Source organism: Mustela lutreola, chromosome 10 (assembly GCF_030435805.1).
Source record: "Mustela lutreola isolate mMusLut2 chromosome 10, mMusLut2.pri, whole genome shotgun sequence".
In the NCBI taxonomy this organism is placed as follows: Eukaryota; Metazoa; Chordata; class Mammalia; order Carnivora; family Mustelidae; genus Mustela; species Mustela lutreola.
The window spans coordinates 36813792-36832500 of record NC_081299.1 but is presented as its reverse complement, the minus strand read 5'-3'; the positions used below and the strand labels follow the sequence as shown (position 1 = coordinate 36832500).

The 18709-nt window shown below is 40.3% G+C and overlaps 1 protein-coding gene across 1 annotated transcript in view; it reads right to left on the bottom strand.

Moving 5' to 3' along the window:
- The window catches only part of LOC131809735 (cytochrome P450 4X1-like), a 45761-nt gene extending 27754 nt beyond the window's left edge, over nucleotides 1–18007 (bottom strand). Inside the window, exons 1-4 of the mRNA XM_059137072.1 lie at nucleotides 17831–18007; nucleotides 3141–3282; nucleotides 1738–1782; nucleotides 229–356 (exon numbers count right to left, since the gene is read on the bottom strand). Of these exons, the coding sequence (XP_058993055.1) occupies nucleotides 229–356; nucleotides 1738–1782; nucleotides 3141–3282; nucleotides 17831–18007 (492 nt within the window). The remainder of the gene's footprint in view (nucleotides 1–228; nucleotides 357–1737; nucleotides 1783–3140; nucleotides 3283–17830) is intronic.
- Between the last annotated feature and the right edge of the window lie 702 nt (nucleotides 18008–18709).

Sequence of the window (18709 nt, the reverse complement as noted above, 5' to 3'; positions counted from 1 at the left end):
TCAAAATACATCTAAGTCAGATGGCCAGATCTTTATCATATTTAATCACCCAAAGAACCAAAGCAGAAGTTTACATAGACACCTCTTGCTCAGCTGGTAATTAAACATTGGGTAATTTCTAGGAACCACCCTCAACTTTCACTTTCACTACCCAGTACACATGTTAAACCCATTCCTTGTTGGAAGCATTCTGCACCACACCAGAGCACTTTTTGTCCCTTCACTTACCAGCATTGTTTTCACAGAATGGGCCATTTCCTCAACATATAATTTCAAGATATTAACACTGAACCCAGGAGTTAGTAGTCGACGGTGCTGGAACCACTGGGGTCCATCTAGACTCAGCAGTCCTTTTCCTTGAGAAATAAAAGGAACAAAACCTCATGCCATTTTATTAGATGAAATGAAGAAGGAGAGGTGAGGAACACAACATCATGGGGTGATTGTGGCACACAGGTAGTCATAACAGAGTGGAAATCAGAGCAGTGCTCATATAGTGAGTTTTGATACATACATCTGGGATGGATGTATTTAACATTGTGAGGAAGACTCCAAGTTTTGTAGCCTGATGAGTGTGCCAATCCTGAAATTACCAGCTACTACCTGTATAGTAACTGAGTAAGTCACTTAATCTTCCTGAGCCTTTGTTTTCTCAATGAAAAATGGAGAGAAAAATGGAGAAAAATGGAGAGAAAAATGGACAAGCATCTACTTCATTGTGTTGCTGTGCAGATTAATTGAAGGTGTATATATGAGGCATCTAAACCATCCTCTAGCTTGTGGTAGAAACACAACAATATTCATCTCCTCTTGACTCCAAATCAATCCATAAACTATGCTTTAAACGCAAAATTTGCAAGGAACTAGACCTGAATATCCACTCTGTCCCAAGATGTCTCCTCCTGAGTCCTAGCCTGTGCTTTACACCTATAAATGATATGAAATGGAAACACTCATGAAGACCAATGTTTTACAATCTTCTGTTGCAAGAAAGATCATTAACGATTTGGCTTTGAAATGACCTTGAAGTTTATTGTTATGTAATTTCCATCATTCACTGAGAGCTTACAACATGTCAGGCTTGGGGTGCATGGTCCAGCGCTGGTCCAATGCCAGCCTTTACACTAAGTGTAGAAAATATGTGCTTCACTTAATCTTCACAATGGCCCAGAGATGTAACACTCATTAGATGTTTTCCTCAAAATCACATTCAACTAGTCAGTGGGAGGCAGTACTCAAATCCAAATACTTCTGAACCCCAAACCTACAATTTTTTTTCATTTATTTCCTTCTTTGTCTAACATAAATACTAATTACATGACTAAAAGTCTTAATTTATCTGCTCATTAAATACTGTCAAACTATACTTCAGAGCAAAACTGCACTGGGGAAGTTTTGGTTCTTTTGGAAGAACCAAGAAACAAGAGAGAAGAAAGGATAAAATAAAGAATTAAGACATGAGGCTGCAGTTTTAAAGACAGAGATGGGACCAATTCACATACATGTGCCTTGAGATGAGACTTTGGAGAGAAAAATGGACAAAGAGTGTTCCTAGTAAGTTGTGTTGTGTTGGCTGAGCACTCCCTCTTGATCTTCCCCTTAGAAAACTTGTAGTAAAGAACTACCATCCTCTTAAATGCTTTTGAGCATTCTGATTTGTTTCTTTGGAATGCTCTACAATAGTAAGGGGACGTCAGATGAGAGAGTGAGTCACTCTGCTTTCTTGCACATACTTACCAAGATACGGAATCAAGAACTTGTGTGGGTACTTGGACTTGGGATCTGCAGAGTCAAGTAGAGGAAACAAATGACAACATTAGAGGGGAATTACCTTGGTGAAGGTTCTCTTCATTTGCCTGCACTAAGCATAATTAGCAAAAGGGAGCCCAGGGCTCACCCCTTATAGCCCTGGCAGGCATAGGAAGACCACAAGTCTTGGTTGAGGAACCAGAGAACAACAAAGCCCAGGAGGCAGACAGGAACACAAACCCAGATTCTTCCTTTATTTACACTTTCTCCAACAGAAACAGAGATTGCCTTGAGGGTTACCAAATTTCCAGAACAGGATTTGGGACATTATATTATATCCTTCTTAGAAAATAGATTAGGGATTAGAGCAGGGGCTGGCAGACCACAGAGGAAGGGGGACGAATGCCTCTTGGGGTTCACATGAATTCTAACATGGAGGTATTTTACAGCTCTTGTCCTTTAAGAGGTGGGCAAGAAACAAATCAGGGCTGAGGGCACGGGACACATAGAGTTTCAGGGAAAGGCTGTTTTCCTTTATTAGGTTTTACTAGAAGTAATGGAAACAGTGGACAGGGAAGAAAGATTAGAATATACACTCTTAGTTAAAACTAAGTTAGTTAAAGCTGATGGAGCAAATACCAAATATTTTAATTTTGTGCTATGAGATGATCCACCACGGAGGCTTTGAAAAAGGCTTGGATAGGGATGTTAGGTGACTTGTGCCCCAAAAGGAAACAAACATATGCAAACAAAAAACCAAAATTGGAACCACCATCAAGAGGTTATACTGGTAAATTAATGACCTAGCATTCAGGTTAACATCCTGAAACGCCAGAGGCTGAGCTACTTCTGAATTCCCCTGAAAACTTACGCTCAAGCAGGGTTTGGGGGTGAGGATTATTACTGATACTGAAGTCACAAATCCAAGAGGCAAAGGAAGCCCTTGGTGATCTGGTGGTGCCAGCCTGGCTTTAAGATACATCCTCAAGGGCCCATGGGAGTCTGAGGTGGATAAGGGACTGGGTGGCATGTTATAGTCCCTTTCAGGATTGGTCAGAAACCTCTCCCACTTTCTCCAGGTCTCTCTTTCTTTTTTTTAAATTCCAGGATGGTGAACACAGTGAAACTAATTTGTATTAGTTTCAGATGTAGAATGTAGTGATTCGACAATTCCATACATCATCCAATGCTCATCACAACTAGTGCACTCACTCCTTAATCCCCATCACCTATTTTACCCATCCCCCGCTCTGGTAGCCATCATTGTGTCCCTAGGCCCCTTAAAGGCTGAGTTCTAATCTTTGCCTCAGGAATTCATTAGAATCCTGTCTGTGAGTTTTATATATCACTCCTAGGAGGATTAGGTTCCTGAGATTCATCCCTTTTCTTACCTGTTCTGCCCAAAAAAATCCTTGCGTAGTCTGGGTCATAGATGTAGAAAAATGCTTGAAAAGGCCCAACCCAGCAAGGAAAGGCACAAGGGTATTTTTCAACAAGCTCCTCAAATTTCTCCATTTTACCATCCTGAAATAACTGTAGTGAAAAAAAAAGAGTGAAGGAAGTTAGAGGAACCAGTCTGGATTCCTCTCCTCTTACAGAGGCAAGCTGAAGGTAGGGCCTCAATAAGTTCACACAAACATGCTTTCCTTGGCATGTCCAAGCTTGGAGTATAATTTTAAAAAAGATTTAAAATTATAAATCTTGGGTGACTCAGTGGGTTAAAGCCTCTGCCTTCGGCTCAGGTCATGATCTCAGGGTCCTGGGATCGAGTCCCACATTGGGCTCTCTGCTCAGCAGGGAACCTGCTTTCCCCTCTCACTCCCTGCCTGCCTCTCTGCCTACTTGTGATCTCTGTTTTTTTTTTTTTTTAAAAAGATTTTATTTATTTATTTGAGAGAAAGAGAGAGAATTGAGGGGAGGCAGAGGGAGAGGGAGAAGGAGAGAATCTCAAGTAGACTCCCTGCTCAGCATGGAGTCATTCTCACATCCTTGAGATCATGATCTGAGCTGAAACCAAGAGTCAGACACTTAACTGAGTATGCCACCCAAGCACCTAATGAAGTTCTGTGTATTTATCTTCTCAGTGTAAATGTATGTTGCATCCCCAGAATAAGTCCCTGTCAAATGACATCTATGGTAAGCTGTTTTCCCGAATGAGAAGGTGAAGAGACCTGAATCTGCCTCACCTGCCAAGGTCATGCATTCTGATTTGGAGTGGAGTCTGGAAGCTGAGATATTTTTCCTATGTAGGAAGCTAGTTGATAGTTGACTGAATATAACCCATGATCCAGCTCACTATTTCCTCTCCCTTTTCCTTTTTCTAATTATTGAGGAGTGATTCTTTCTTGTGACTTCATAGTAAAAGCTTCTCCCTAAAAACCTGCCCACTCCATCTACAAAGAAAATCCCATTCTTTTCCCTCACAACAGCAGATGGCTCATTTATACAGGTGTGTGAATCTTGAAGCAAGTTTAAATAAAATTCTCAGCTTCCAACATTTATAAACCAGAGTACAAATACCACCATCAAAGATGAACTTTTTGCCTGAGCATGCAAGTTACTACTGACTCATTTAAACAGTTCCTCTAAATCACTGACAAGAAGATAAATTTATATCCACTTCTTGTATAACGAGAGTGTGTGTGGGGCACCTGTATGTGTGTGTCTGGTGTACCCAGTGACACCTGATTGTGGGGGTCATGACTTGCAAAGAATCCCTAAGGCTGGCAAGTTCTTCCTTGTGTGACCAACCATACAGAGTTTGCCATGTGATTTGTCTTACTCTCAGAAAAAAGTGGAAAACTTTGGCTCCCAATTTCCTCTGTTACCAGTTAGCACCTTTATCCCATGAAGTATTCTCTGGAAAGTTTAGGGCCCCGAGGAGGTTGAGATTCTTGAAACCTAGCTCCTGAAATGGTACAGACTCATTTTTGCTAACTACAGTCAAGCCAGTGACAAGCACCCACTGACAATGCAAATGAAGTCTCCCAACAAAACAAATGTTCCTTCATTAATTCATTTGTAAACCATAGACAAGTGAGTATTTATTAAGGGCTTACTATATATGCCAGGCAGTAGAGATGTAGGGCAAGATAAGACAGGCAAGGTCTTTGCCCTCATGGAAATTACAGTTTAATATGAGGATTATTTCTTTAGGTTAGAAATTGTTACGGACACCCTCAGCCACAAGCATTTGTTTATACTTTTATTAACTTCTGACTGGGCAAAAAGGAGGGAAAGCCATTGTGACTCCTATAATATATGGATTTATATTTCTTCATCCACAATATTATCTTAATACATTTGAAAATATGTCTTACACATATTTAGGAAACACTGCTTAGAGATATTCAGAAAATGCTTAGTCCCCAGACAAATAGTAATAGCTAACACTTACAAAGCACTACTATGAGCTAGGTACTGTCACGATCAGGCTTTCCATGATTTATATTATTTAATCTTTATACCAGGAACCCTATGAAGCTGATATGATTAGAACCTACATTTTACATCTGAGCAAACTGGACCTTAGGGAGGTTAAGGAAAACAGTTCCAGCTGTTCCTTGTGACTATCTAAGTGGCAAATTGTCAAAAGAAACATAATGGGTAAAAAAAAATAAAATAATGTAAACAGGTAGAGTTAGTTGGTATTATTAGTCAGCTTGATATATTAGCCATCTTTCATCTATAAAACTCTGGTAGAGGCCCTTCTCTAAAACACACACAAGAAATTTACTGACAGTCAAGAGGTTATGGACTTTAAAACATTATGAATGCAGCAAATAATCTGAATAAAAATAAAACCATTTTGTCTATAACAGTATCAGAAAGAATAAAAATTCAGAAACAAATTAAAAAAGATAAATGTAAAATTTATACTCTGAAAACTATAAAACATTGTTGAAAGAAATTTGAAAATACTCAAGTAAATGTAAAGATGTCCCATGTTCACAGATCAGAAGACTTAATACTGTTAACATGACAATATTTTCCAGATTGATCTATAGATTCAATGTAATCCCTGTCAGAATCACACCTGGCTTTTTTGTAGACATTGGCAAGCTGATTCTAAAACTTATATGGAAACTAGAGGTATCCAGAATAACATAAATAATCTTGAAAAAGAACAAAATAAGGGCACCTGGGTGGCTCAGCTGGTTAAGGTTTAAGTGTTTGCCTTCGGCTTAGGTCATGATCCCAGGGTCCTGGGATAGAGTCCCGCCTCAGACTCCCTGCTTAGAGAAGAGTCTGCTTCTTCCTCTCCTTCTGCCCCTTCCCTCCTGTTCATGCTCTTTCTCTCACACACAGAAATAAATAAAATCTTTAAAAGAAAGAACAAAATAGGACGACTTATGATTCCCAATTTCAAAATTTACTACAAAGCAAAAATAATTAAGACAGTGTGGTATTGGCATAAGGACAGACATATAGATCAATAGAATAGAATTAAGAATCTAGAAACAAACTTCATGTTTACAGTCAACTGATTGCAGTGTCTTTTGTTCCAATGAGCTGGTTCTTGGTGGGCTCTTGGATGGAGGCTCCTCATTAGAAAGACCAAGCAATAATTAGAAACTTGGAATCTTCAGTCCCAGTTCCCATTCTACAGAGAGCGAGAGGGACCAGAAATGGAATTCATGTTCAATCATACCTACATGATGAAGCCTCTGTAAGAATTACAAAAGTATAGGGTTTGGAGACCTTCTAGTTTAGTGAACATGTGGAGGTACTGGTAGAGTGATGCATCTGGAGAGGGCACGGAAGCTCTGTGCCCCTTCTCACGTACCTTACCCAATGCATCACTTCGAACTGCATGTTCATCTGTATCTTTTATCATATCCATTTATAATAAACTGGTAAACAGTAAATTAATTTTTTCCTGAGTTTTGTGAGCTGTTCCAGCATAGTAACCAGATCCAAAGAAGAGGTCACAGGAATCTCCAACTTACAGGTGATTGGTCAGAAGCACAGTAACCATCTGGACTTGCCATTGGCATCTGAAATGGGGTGGGGGGTAGTCTTGTGGGCCTGAGTTCTTAATCTGTGAGATCTGATGCTTTCTCTGGGTAGACAGTGTCAGAATTGCATTGTTTCACAGGATTGCTTGATTGCAGCCTGGAGGTGGGGGCACTCACCCAACACCTGGTGTCAGAAGTGTTGTGAATATGGTCCTAGTGTGAGAGTAAAGGGGAAACACAGGAAAAGAACTGGGTTTTTCCAACTCAGGTTCCAAACAGTTCAATGAGGGGAAAATAGTCTTTTCTACTAATGGTGCTGGGATAAATGGATAGCCACAAAAAATAGTAAAGTTAGACCCTTACCTTACACAACATGCAAAAATTAATTTTAATGGATCAAAGATCTAAATGAAGGAGCTAGAACTATAAAACTCCAAGAAGAAAACATAAAGAATTAACCTTAGATTTGGCAGTCAGCAGCATTTTTACACTAAAATGTAGAAAATCTACATTTTCTACACAAAAACCAGTTGATGTTCTAACAAACTATCTGAAAAGAAAATAATGAAAACAAGCCCATCTGCAATAGCATCAAAAAGAATAAACTATTTAGGAGGTGAAACCAAGTATTGGAAAACCAAATACTCCCAACCAACAAGGTGAAAGACTTATATAGTGAGAACTAAGTATTTCTGAAGAAATTTAAAAAGACATAAACAAATGGAAATACATTCCATGATTATGGATTGGAAGATTTATTATTAAGATGTCAGTACTACCCAAAGTGATCTACAATTCAATATAATCCCTATGAAAATTCTAATCTAATGGGAAATAGAAAAATCCATCCTAAAATTTATATGGAACATCAAGGGAGCTTGAATAGCCAAAACGTCTTTAATAAGAAGAACAAAACTGAAGGACTCATGTTTCCTGATTTCAATACTTACTACAGAGCTACAGTAATCAAAACAGTGTGGTTCTGGCACAGAGAGACATACAGGCTAATGGAATAAAATAGAAAGTCTAGAAATAAACCCCCAAATATATGGTCAAATGATGTTTGACAAAGGTGGCAGGACAGGGAAAGGGACAGTCTTTTCAACAAATGTTGCTGGGAAAACTGGATATCCACATGGTAACGAATAAAGTTGGGCCCTTCCTTACTTAACACCATATACAAAAATTAATGGAAAATGGTTCAAAGACCTAAATGTAAGACCTTAAACTGTAAAATTCTTAGAAGAAAACACAGAGCAAATTCTTAAAAACTTTGGATCTGGCAGTGATTTCTGGAATATGAAACCAAATGCACAGGAAAAAATATACAAATTAGACTTTATGAAAATTAAAAAATTTTGTGTATGAAAAGACAGTAAAATGGAGTAAAAAGTAAAAAACATGGAATGGGAGAAATATTTGCAAATATCTGATAAGTGGTTAATATCCAAAATACATAGAGATCTCCTAAAACTCAACAACAGAAAACAACTTGATCCAAATATGGGTAAGGAACTTAACTAGACATTTCTCCAAAGAAGACATACAAATGGCACTGAGCACATGAAAAGATGCTTAACATCACTAATCACTAGGAGAATGCAAATCAAAAGTATAAGATACTACCTCTGATTCATTGGGACAACTGTCAGAAAAAACAAAACACAAACAAACAAACAAACAACCCCCCCCCCCCAAGAAAACAGCATGTGTTGGTAAGAATGTGGAGAAATTGGAACCCCTGTGCTCTTCTGGTGGAAGTGTAAAATGGTACTTCCACTGTGGAAAACAGTGTGGCGGTTCCTCAGAAAATTAAAAATAGAATTACCATATGATCCAGCAATCCCATTTCCAGGTACTTATCCAAAAGAATTGTAAATAGGGTGTCAAAGAGATTTTTGTACACCCTTCTTCACAACAGCTAAAATGTAGAAACAACCAATCACATCCCCTGATGGATGAATAAACAAAATAAGGTATATAGGCACAGTGAAATATTATTCAGATTAAAAAAAAAAAGACAATTCTGACATATGCTACAATATGGATGAATCCTGAGGACATTATGCTAAGTGAAATAAGCTAGTTACAAAAAGATAAATACTACACGATTCCACTTATATGAAATAGTAGTAGTCAAAATTGTAGACTAGTCAAAATTGTAGAGACAGAAAATAGAATGGTGCTTGCCAGGGGCTGGGGAAAGATAGAAATGGGGAACTATTGTTTAATGGGCACAGAATTTCAGTTTTACAAGATGAAAAGAGTTATGGAGTTGGATGGTGTTAACGACTGCACAACATTATGAATGTATTTAATATCACTGAACTGTGCCCTTTTAGAAATGGTTAAGATGGTAAATTTTTTAAAAGGTTTTATTTATTTATTTATTTGACAGACAGAGATCACAAGTAGGCAGAGAGAGAGAGATGAGGAAGCAGTCTCCCCGCCGAGCAGAGAGCCCGATGAGGGGCTTGATCCCAAGACCCTGAGACTATGACCTGAGCTGAAGGCAGAGGCTTAACATACTGAGCCACCCAGGTGCCCCAAGATGGTAAATTTTATGTTATGGACATTTTACTACAGTAAATGTGTTCTGAAAAAAATTGGAAAGGTATCAGAATTTTCAACATCATCCTGAAAGGTAGAAGACAATGGAATGATGCCTTCAAAATTCTGAGAGAAAATTATATCCAAAGTATAATCTATACCCAGCCAAACTATCAATCAAGTTATGAATTTTAACAGACATTTTCAGCCATCCGAGAGCTCAAAAAATTCACCTGACATTCCTTCACTCAATCTCAAGAAGCTACCCATAAAAATGATGAAATAAATCAGGAAAAAGAAAAGACGCAGTATCCAGGAAACAGAATATAGGACACAGGGTAGTACATTATCTGGGTACCGAGCCTAGAGAACATTGATTTCGATCGGGGAGGTGAGGTTGTTGGGAGAAATGCCTCCAGAAAAGCACATAGGCTGACAGACTTTTCAATATGTTTCAATATTTGGAAATATTGTTGAGATGTATTTGACAGATCTATTAAAAATATTTGGGGAGGGGAGGAGTCAAGATGGCGGAGAAGTAGCAAGCTGAGACTGCTTCAGCTAGCCGGAGATCAGCTAGATAGCTTATCTAAAGATTGCAAACACCTGAAAATCCATTGGCAGATCGAAGAGAAGAAGAACAGCAATTCTGGAAACAGAAAAACAACCACTTTCTGAAAGGTAGGACTGGCGGAGAAGTGAATCCAAAGCGACGGGAAGATAGACCCCGGGGGGAGGGGCCGGCTCCCGGCAAGCAGCGGAGCAACCGTGCACAAAATCAGGACTTTTAAAAGTCTGTTCCGCTGAGGGACATTGCTCCAGAGGCTAAACCGGGGCGAAACCCACGCGGGGTCAGCGTGGCCTCAGGTCCCGCAGGGTCACAGAAGGATCGGGGGTGTCTGAGTGTCGCAGAGCTTGCGGGTATTGGAACGGGAAAGCCGGCTACAGAGACAGAGCCGACAGTAAGCTCGCAGCTCGGGGTTACCTTGAACCGGTCGCAGGCTCGGTGAGCTCGGAGCGCGGCCGGAGGTCAGGCAGACGGGAGTAACTGGGCGCTGTTCTCTGAGGGCGCACTGAGGAGTGGGGCCCTGGGCTCTCGGCTCCTCCGGGCCGGAGACCAGGAGGCCACCATTTGTATTCCCGTCCTCCGGAACTCTACGGAAAGCGCTCAGGTAACAAAAGCTCCTGAAAGCAAACCCGAGCGGATTACTCACCCCGGCCCCGGGTAAGGGCGGTGTAATTCCGCCTGGGGCAAAGACACTTGAGAATCACTACACCAGGCCCCTCCCCCAGAAGATCAACAAGAAATCCAGCCGAGACCAAGTTCACCTACCAAGGAGTGCGGTTTCAATACCAAGGAGAGCAGCAGAATTCCAGAGGAGGAGAAAGCCAAACACGGAACTCATGGCTTTTTTCCTGGGATTTTTTTTAGTCTTGCAGTTAATTTGATTTTTTCTTTTTCATTTTTTTTTTTTTTCTCGCCTTCGGGTAAAATTTTTTTTTTTTTAACTGTTACCTTTTTCTTTTTTAACGATTTTTTACTAGTTTATCTAATATATATATTTTTCTTTTTCACATTTTTCTTAGGTGTTTTCTTTTTTTAAAAATTCTTTTCTTTTCTTTTCTTTTTGTTTTTTTTTTTTCTTTCTTCCTTTTTGAACCTCTTTTTATCCCCTTTCTCCCCACTCACGATTTTGGATCTCTTCTAATTTGGTTAAAGCATATTTTCCTGGGGTTGTTGCCACCCTTTTAGTATTTTACTTGCCCCTTCATTTACTCTTATCTGGACAAAATGACAAGACATAAAAATTCAACACAAAAAAAAGAACAAGAGGCAGTACCGAAGGCTAGGGACCTAATCAATACAGACATCGGTAATATGTCAGATCTAGAGTTCAGAATGACAATTCTCAAGGTTCTAGCCGGGCTCGAAAAAGGCATGGAAGATATGAGAGAAACCCTCTCGAGAGATATAAAAGCCCTTTCTGGAGAAATAAAAGAACTAAAATCTAACCAAGGTGAAATCAAAAAAGCTATTAATGAGGTGCAATCAAAAATGGAGGCTCTAACTGCTAGGATAAATGAGGCAGAAGAAAGAATTAGTGATATAGAAGACCAAATGACAGAGAATAAAGAAGCTGAGCAAAAGAGGGACAAACAGCTACTGGACCACGAGGGGAGAATTCGAGAGATAAGTGACACCATAAGACGAAACAACATTAGAATAATTGGGATTCCAGAAGAAGAAGAAAGTGAGAGGGGAGCAGAAGGTATACTGGAGAGAATTATTGGGGAGAATTTCCCCAATATGGCAAAGGGAACGAGCATCAAAATTCAGGAGGTTCAGAGAACGCCCCTCAAAATCAATAAGAATAGGCCCACACCCCGTCACCTAATAGTAAAATTTACAAGTCTCAATGACAAAGAGAAAATCCTGAAAGCAGCCCGAGAAAAGAAGTCTGTAACATACAATGGAAAAAATATTAGATTGGCAGCTGACTTATCCACAGAGACCTGGCAGGCCAGAAAGAGCTGGCATGATATTTTCAGAGCACTAAACGAGAAAAACATGCAGCCAAGAATACTATATCCAGCTAGGCTATCATTGAAAATAGAAGGAGAGATTAAAAGCTTCCAGGACAAACAACAACTGAAAGAATTTGCAAATACCAAACCAGCTCTACAGGAAATCTTGAAAGGGGTCCTCTAAGCAAAGAGAGAGCCTACAAGTGGTAGATCAGAAAGGAACAGAGACCATATACAGTAACAGTCACCTTACAGGCAATACAATGGCATTAAATTCATATCTCTCAATAGTTACCCTGAATGTGAATGGGCTAAATGCCCCTGTCAAAAGACACAGGGTATCAGAATGGATAAAAAAACAAAGCCCATCTATATGTTGCCTCCAAGAAACACATTTTAAGCCCGAAGACACCTCCAGATTTAAAGTGAGGGGGTGGAAAAGAATTTACCATGCTAATGGACATCAGAAGAAAGCAGGAGTGGCAATCCTTATATCAGATCAATTAGATTTTAAGCCAAAGACTATAATAAGAGATGAGGAAGGACACTATATCATACTCAAAGGGTCTGTCCAACAAGAAGATTTAACAATTTTAAATATCTATGCCCCCAATGTGGGAGCAGCCAACTATATAAACCAATTAATAACAAAATCAAAGAAACACATCAACAATAATACAATAATAGTAGGGGACTTTAACACTCCCCTGACTGAAATGGACAGGTCATCCAAGCAAAAGATCAGCAAGGAAATAAAGGCCTTAAATGACACACTGGACCAGATGGACATCACAGATATATTCAGAACATTTCATCCCAAAGCAACAGAATACACATTCTTCTCTAGTGCACATGGAACATTCTCCAGAATAGATCACATCCTCGGTCCTAAATCAGGACTCAACCGGTATCAAAAGATTGGGATCATTCCCTGCATATTTTCAGACCACAATGCTCTAAAGCTAGAACTCAACCACAAAAGGAAGTTTGGAAAGAACCCAAATACATGGAGACTAAACAGTATCCTTCTAAAGAATGAATGGGTCAACCGGGAAATTAAAGAAGAATTGAAAAAAATCATGGAAACAAATGATAATGAAAATACAACGGTTCAAAATCTGTGGGACACAACAAAGGCAGTCCTGAGAGGAAAATATATAGCGGTACAAGCCTTTCTCAAGAAACAAGAAAGGTCTCAGGTACACAACCTAACCCTACACCTAAAGGAGCTGGAGAAAGAACAAGAAAGAAACCCTAAGCCCAGCAGGAGAAGAGAAATCATAAAGATCAGAGCAGAAATCAATGAAATAGAAACCAAAAAAACAATAGAACAAATCAACGAAACTAGGAGCTGGTTCTTTGAAAGAATTAATAAAATTGACAAACCCCTGGCCCGACTTATCAAAAAGAAAAGAGAAAGGACCCAAATAAATAAAATCATGAATGAAAGAGGAGAGATCACAACTAACACCAAAGAAATACAAACTATTATAAGAACATACTATGAGCAACTCTACGGCAATAAATTTGACAATCTGGAAGAAATGGATGCATTCCTAGAAACATATAAACTACCACAACTGAGCCAGGAAGAAATAGAAAGCCTGAACAGACCCATAACCAGTAAAGAGATTGAAACAGTCATTAAAAATCTCCAAACAAACAAAAGCCCAGGGCCAGACGGCTTCCCGGGGGAATTCTACCAAACATTTAAAGAAGAACTAATTCCTATTCTCCTGAAACTGTTCCAAAAAATAGAAATGGAAGGAAAACTTCCAAACTCATTTTATGAGGCCAGCATCACCTTGATCCCAAAACCAGACAAGGATCCCACCAAAAAAGAGAGCTATAGACCGATATCCTTGATGAACACAGATGCGAAAATACTCAACAAAATACTAGCCAATAGGATTCAACAGTACATTAAAAGGATTATTCACCACGACCAAGTGGGATTTATTCCAGGGCTGCAAGGTTGGTTCAACATCCGCAAATCAGTCAATGTGATACAACACATCAATAAAAGAAAGAACAAGAACCATATGATACTCTCAATAGATGCTGAAAAAGCATTTGACAAAGTACAACATCCCTTCCTGATCAAAACTCTTCAAAGTGTAGGGATAGAGGGCGCATACCTCAATATCATCAAAGCCATCTATGAAAAACCCACCGCAAATATCATTCTCAATGGAGAAAAACTGAAAGCTTTTCCGCTAAGGTCAGGAACACGGCAGGGATGTCCATTATCACCACTGCTATTCAACATCGTACTAGAGGTCCTAGCCTCAGCAATCAGACAACAAAAGGAAATTAAAGGCATCCAAATCGGCAAAGAAGAAGTCAAATTATCACTCTTCGCAGATGATATGATACTATATGTGGAAAACCCAAAAGACTCCACTCCAAAACTGCTAGAACTTATACAGGAATTCAGTAAAGTGTCAGGATATAAAATCAATGCACAGAAATCAGTTGCATTTCTCTACACCAACAGCAAGACAGAAGAAAGAGATATTAAGGAGTCAATCCCATTTACAATTGCATCCAAAACCATAAGATACCTAGGAATAAACCTAACCAAAGAGACACAGAATCTATACTCAGAAAACTATAAAGTACTCATGAAAGAAATTGAGGAAGACACAAAGAAATGGAAAAATGTGCCATGCTCCTGGATTGGAAGAATAAATATTGTGAAAATGTCTATGCTACCTAAAGCAATTTACACATTTAATGCAATTCCTATCAAAGTACCATCCATATTTTTCAAAGAAATGGAACAAATAATTCTAAAATTTATATGGAACCAGAAAAGACCTCGAATAGCCAAAGGGATATTGAAAAAGAAAGCCAACGTTGGTGGCATCACAATTCCGGACTTCAGGCTCTATTACAAAGCTGTCATCATCAAGACAGCATGGTACTGGCACAAAAACAGACACATAGATCAATGGAACAGAATAGAGAGCCCAGAAATAGACCCTCAAATCTATGGTCAACTAATCTTCGACAAAGCAGGAAAGAATGTCCAATGGAAAAAAGACAGCCTTTTCAATAAATGGTGCTGGGAAAATTGGACAGCCACATGCAGAAAAATGAAATTGGACCATTTCCTTACACCACACACAAAAATAGACTCAAAATGGATGAAGGACCTCAATGTACGAAAGGAATCCATCAAAATCCTTGAGGAGAACACGGGCAGCAACCTCTTCGACCTCTGCCGCAGCAACATCTTCCTAGGAACAACGCAAAAGGCAAGGGAAGCAAGGGAAAAAATGAACTACTGGGATTTCATCAAGATCAAAAGCTTTTGCACAGCAAAGGAAACAGTTAACAAAATCAAAAGACAACTGACAGAATGGGAGAAGATATTTGCAAACGACATATCAGATAAAGGACTAGTGTCCAGAATCTATAAAGAACTTAGCAAACTCAACACCCAAAGAACAAATAATCCAATCAAGAAATGGGCAGAGGACATGAACAGACATTTCTGCAAAGAAGACATCCAGATGGCGAACAGACACATGAAAAAGTGCTCCATATCACTCGGCATCAGGGAAATACAAATCAAAACCACAATGAGATATCACCTCACACCAGTCAGAATGGCTAAAATCAACAAGTCAGGAAATGACACATGCTGGCGAGGATGCGGAGAAAGGGGAACCCTCCTACACTGTTGGTGGGAATGCAAGCTGGTGCAGCCACTCTGGAAAACAGCATGGAGGTTCCTCAAAATGTTGAAAATAGAACTGCCCTATGACCCAGCAATTGCACTATTGGGTATTTACCCTAAAGATACAAATGTAGTGATCCAAAGGGGCACATGCACCCGAATGTTTATAGCAGCAATGTCCACAATAGCCAAACTATGGAAAGAACCTAGATGTCCATCAACAGATGAATGGATCAAGAAGATGTGGTATATATACACAATGGAATACTATGCAGCCATCAAAAGAAATGAAATCTTGCCATTTGCGACAACATGGATGGAACTAGAGCGTATCATGCTTAGCGAAATAAGTCAAGCAGAGAAAGACAACTATCATATGATCTCCCTGATATGAGGAAGTGGTGATGCAACATGGAGGCTTAAGTGGGTAGAAGAAGAATAAATGAAACAAGATGGGATTGGGAGGGAGACAAACCATAAGTGACTCTTAATCTCACAAAACAAACTGAGGGTTGCCGAGGGGAGGGGTTTTGGGAGAAGGGGTTGGGATTATGGACATTGGGGAGGGCATGTGATTTGGTGAGTGCTGTGAAATGTGTAAACCTGGTGATTCACAGACCTGTACCCCTGGGGATAAAAATATATGTTTATAAAAAATAAAAAAAGTATTAAAAAAAAATATTTGGGGAAAAATAGTGATAGATTTTGAAAAACAGCATATGAGAAAAGGAGGAAGGTAATAACACCAGGAGAGAAATAAAGTTCTATGAGAAAAGAAACAAAATCAACCATTAGATCAGTGGTAAGTAAACATTTACATAATCAAAATAATATAAATATTAATTATTCTATTTAACAAAAAACACAATGTAACTATATTGGGACAGTAAAAGATGAGGTATAAGTGATTACTCCCATCATGAGAGAGTTAATGAAAGGATATCTAAAATCATTAAGAAACCCAACATAGTAATATTATTTTGCCAGTAAGGATTGAAATAAACAGGCAGAGCAGTTGAGAGTGGTTGCTTTTGGGCAGAACGACTGGGAGTGGGGGAGCCAAAGGATCATATACTAGCTCTGCTGGGGACCCCCCTCCCCACACCAGCCATCCTTTAAAATTCTGCCCAGATTTCCATAGACTTTCCTTCCTTCCCTAGGTAGAGAAGCCTATTTCCTTCCAAGATCCCCTGTCCCTAGGCTTCTATCAAAGCACTCATTACCCTGTATTTGCATTTTCTCTTTGTGGTTTAAGTATGCATCTGACTTGGTCGTCTTCTTCTTCTTCTTCTTCTTCTTCTTCTTCTTCTTCTTCTTCTTCTTCTTCTTCTTTTAATTTAAACTTTATTTCATTTTTTCAGTGTTCCACGATTTATTGTTTATGCATCACACCCAGTGCTCCATGCAATATGTGCCCTCCTTAATACCCACCACCAGGCTCATCCAATCCCCCAGCCCCCTTCCCCTCCAAACCCCTCAATTTGTTTCTCAGAGTTCACAGTCTCTCATGGTTCGTCTCCCCCTCCAATTTTCCCCCGGCTGACTTGGGCTTCTGAGGGCTGGTACCGTTCTGCTTGTAATCCCAGCACCCATCACACAATTCCACTCAAACCTGGCTGAATGAATAAAACAAGGAATCTGGGGTGAGACTGGATTTGGACAACAGAGGACCACAAAGTAAAGGTCTCCCTCTTACACATTTCAATTTGCCATCACTTTCTGAGTGATTGGTGGGGGCTGCTCTTTACTTCCCCAAATCTTGGGAAAAGTTCATTTTCTCTGGTTGTAATGCACTAAGGGTGGCAACTAATTGTGTTCTATTTTGCCTATTTTCTGCAGTTAATAAGCAATATTTAGAGTAACATAACTATTTTTAAGCGATTCGTGTGGAAGGCTTTTAAAAGAAATTTTTTATAAACATATAAGGTATTATTAGCCCCAGAGGTACAGGTCTGTGAATCGCCAGGTTTATACACTTCACAGCACTCACCATAGCACAAACCCTCCCCCAACGTGTGGAATTTTTAAGATGCAGTGCATAAATGCAAGAGATAGGTGAAGCAACAGACACTGCCCTATATTACAGGAGGATCTTTTTCTGTAGGCAGTCTTTACATACGTCCTCCCAGCAGCGCCCTACCCCCGCCCCCCGCAAGCTTCCAATCCAGGGGCTCCAGGCTTGTTTCTCTTTACCTGCAACCTGGTGAGGGAGCAAGCCCAGAGTAGTGAAAAGATGCCGAGAGCCACAGGCTGAGCCAGAGAGGGCAGGATGCAGCAATGAAAGGGAAGGGAGGAAGCAGCCCATCCCTCCGCCCGCCTGGTATCCTCGGAAGCATCCTTCTCCGTCTCTCCCTTCCATTACCTTCTGGTGCCCGTAGAACCAGTGGATGGGAGGCGCGGGGAAGCGGCACAGGTCTCGCAGCAGCCGCAGCCTCCGCAAGTAGAGCTTGATGGCCTGCAGCAGGCCCAGCGCCAGGCAGAACACGAAGGCCAGGTACAAGGGCCGCGCCCAGCGCGTCTCGAGCCAGGAGGACTCCATCGCTGTGCGCTGCGCGGTCGCAGGCGGCCTCCGGGGCTCCGGAGGGGATGGGCTTTCCCCGCCCGGCGCCTGAAGAGGATTGCCCAGCCCACCGCGACTCTGTGCCCTCCAGCAAGTTCCGCTCTTTCCCCGGGAGGAGGACATCTGGGAGGGAAAGCGCCAGCTTGGCCAGAGGAGGCAGTCTCGAGTTCTCCGATTTCTAACCCTTTATCAATTGAGGCGAATCTTCATTCAGGGCAACTTTTTTGTTTTGTTTTTAATTTTATTTTTTCAGTGTTCCAAGATTCATTGTTTATGCACCACACCGGGCAACTTATTTTTTTTTTTAAATTTTTAAAATTTATTTTCAACGTAACAGTATCCATTGTTTTTGCACCACACCCAGTGCTCCATGCAATCCGTGCCCTCTCCAATACCCACCACCTGGTTCCCCCAACCTCCCACCCCCGCCCCTTCAAAACCCTCAGATTGTTTTTCAGAGTCCACAGGGCAACTTCTTAATGCCCTTCTGGAGTGTCACACTTCAGCTGTGACAGTTTTCAATTATGGGAGGTCAGAATTTAGGTTTCAAAATAATACCAAGGTTGAGGCCACAGATAAATGTTAATATGCTAATATGTTAATAAAAACAAAACAAAAACCCAAACACAAAAACCTTTCCCTCTCTGAAACTCTGTCAGAACCCACAGGGATCTGGGAGTT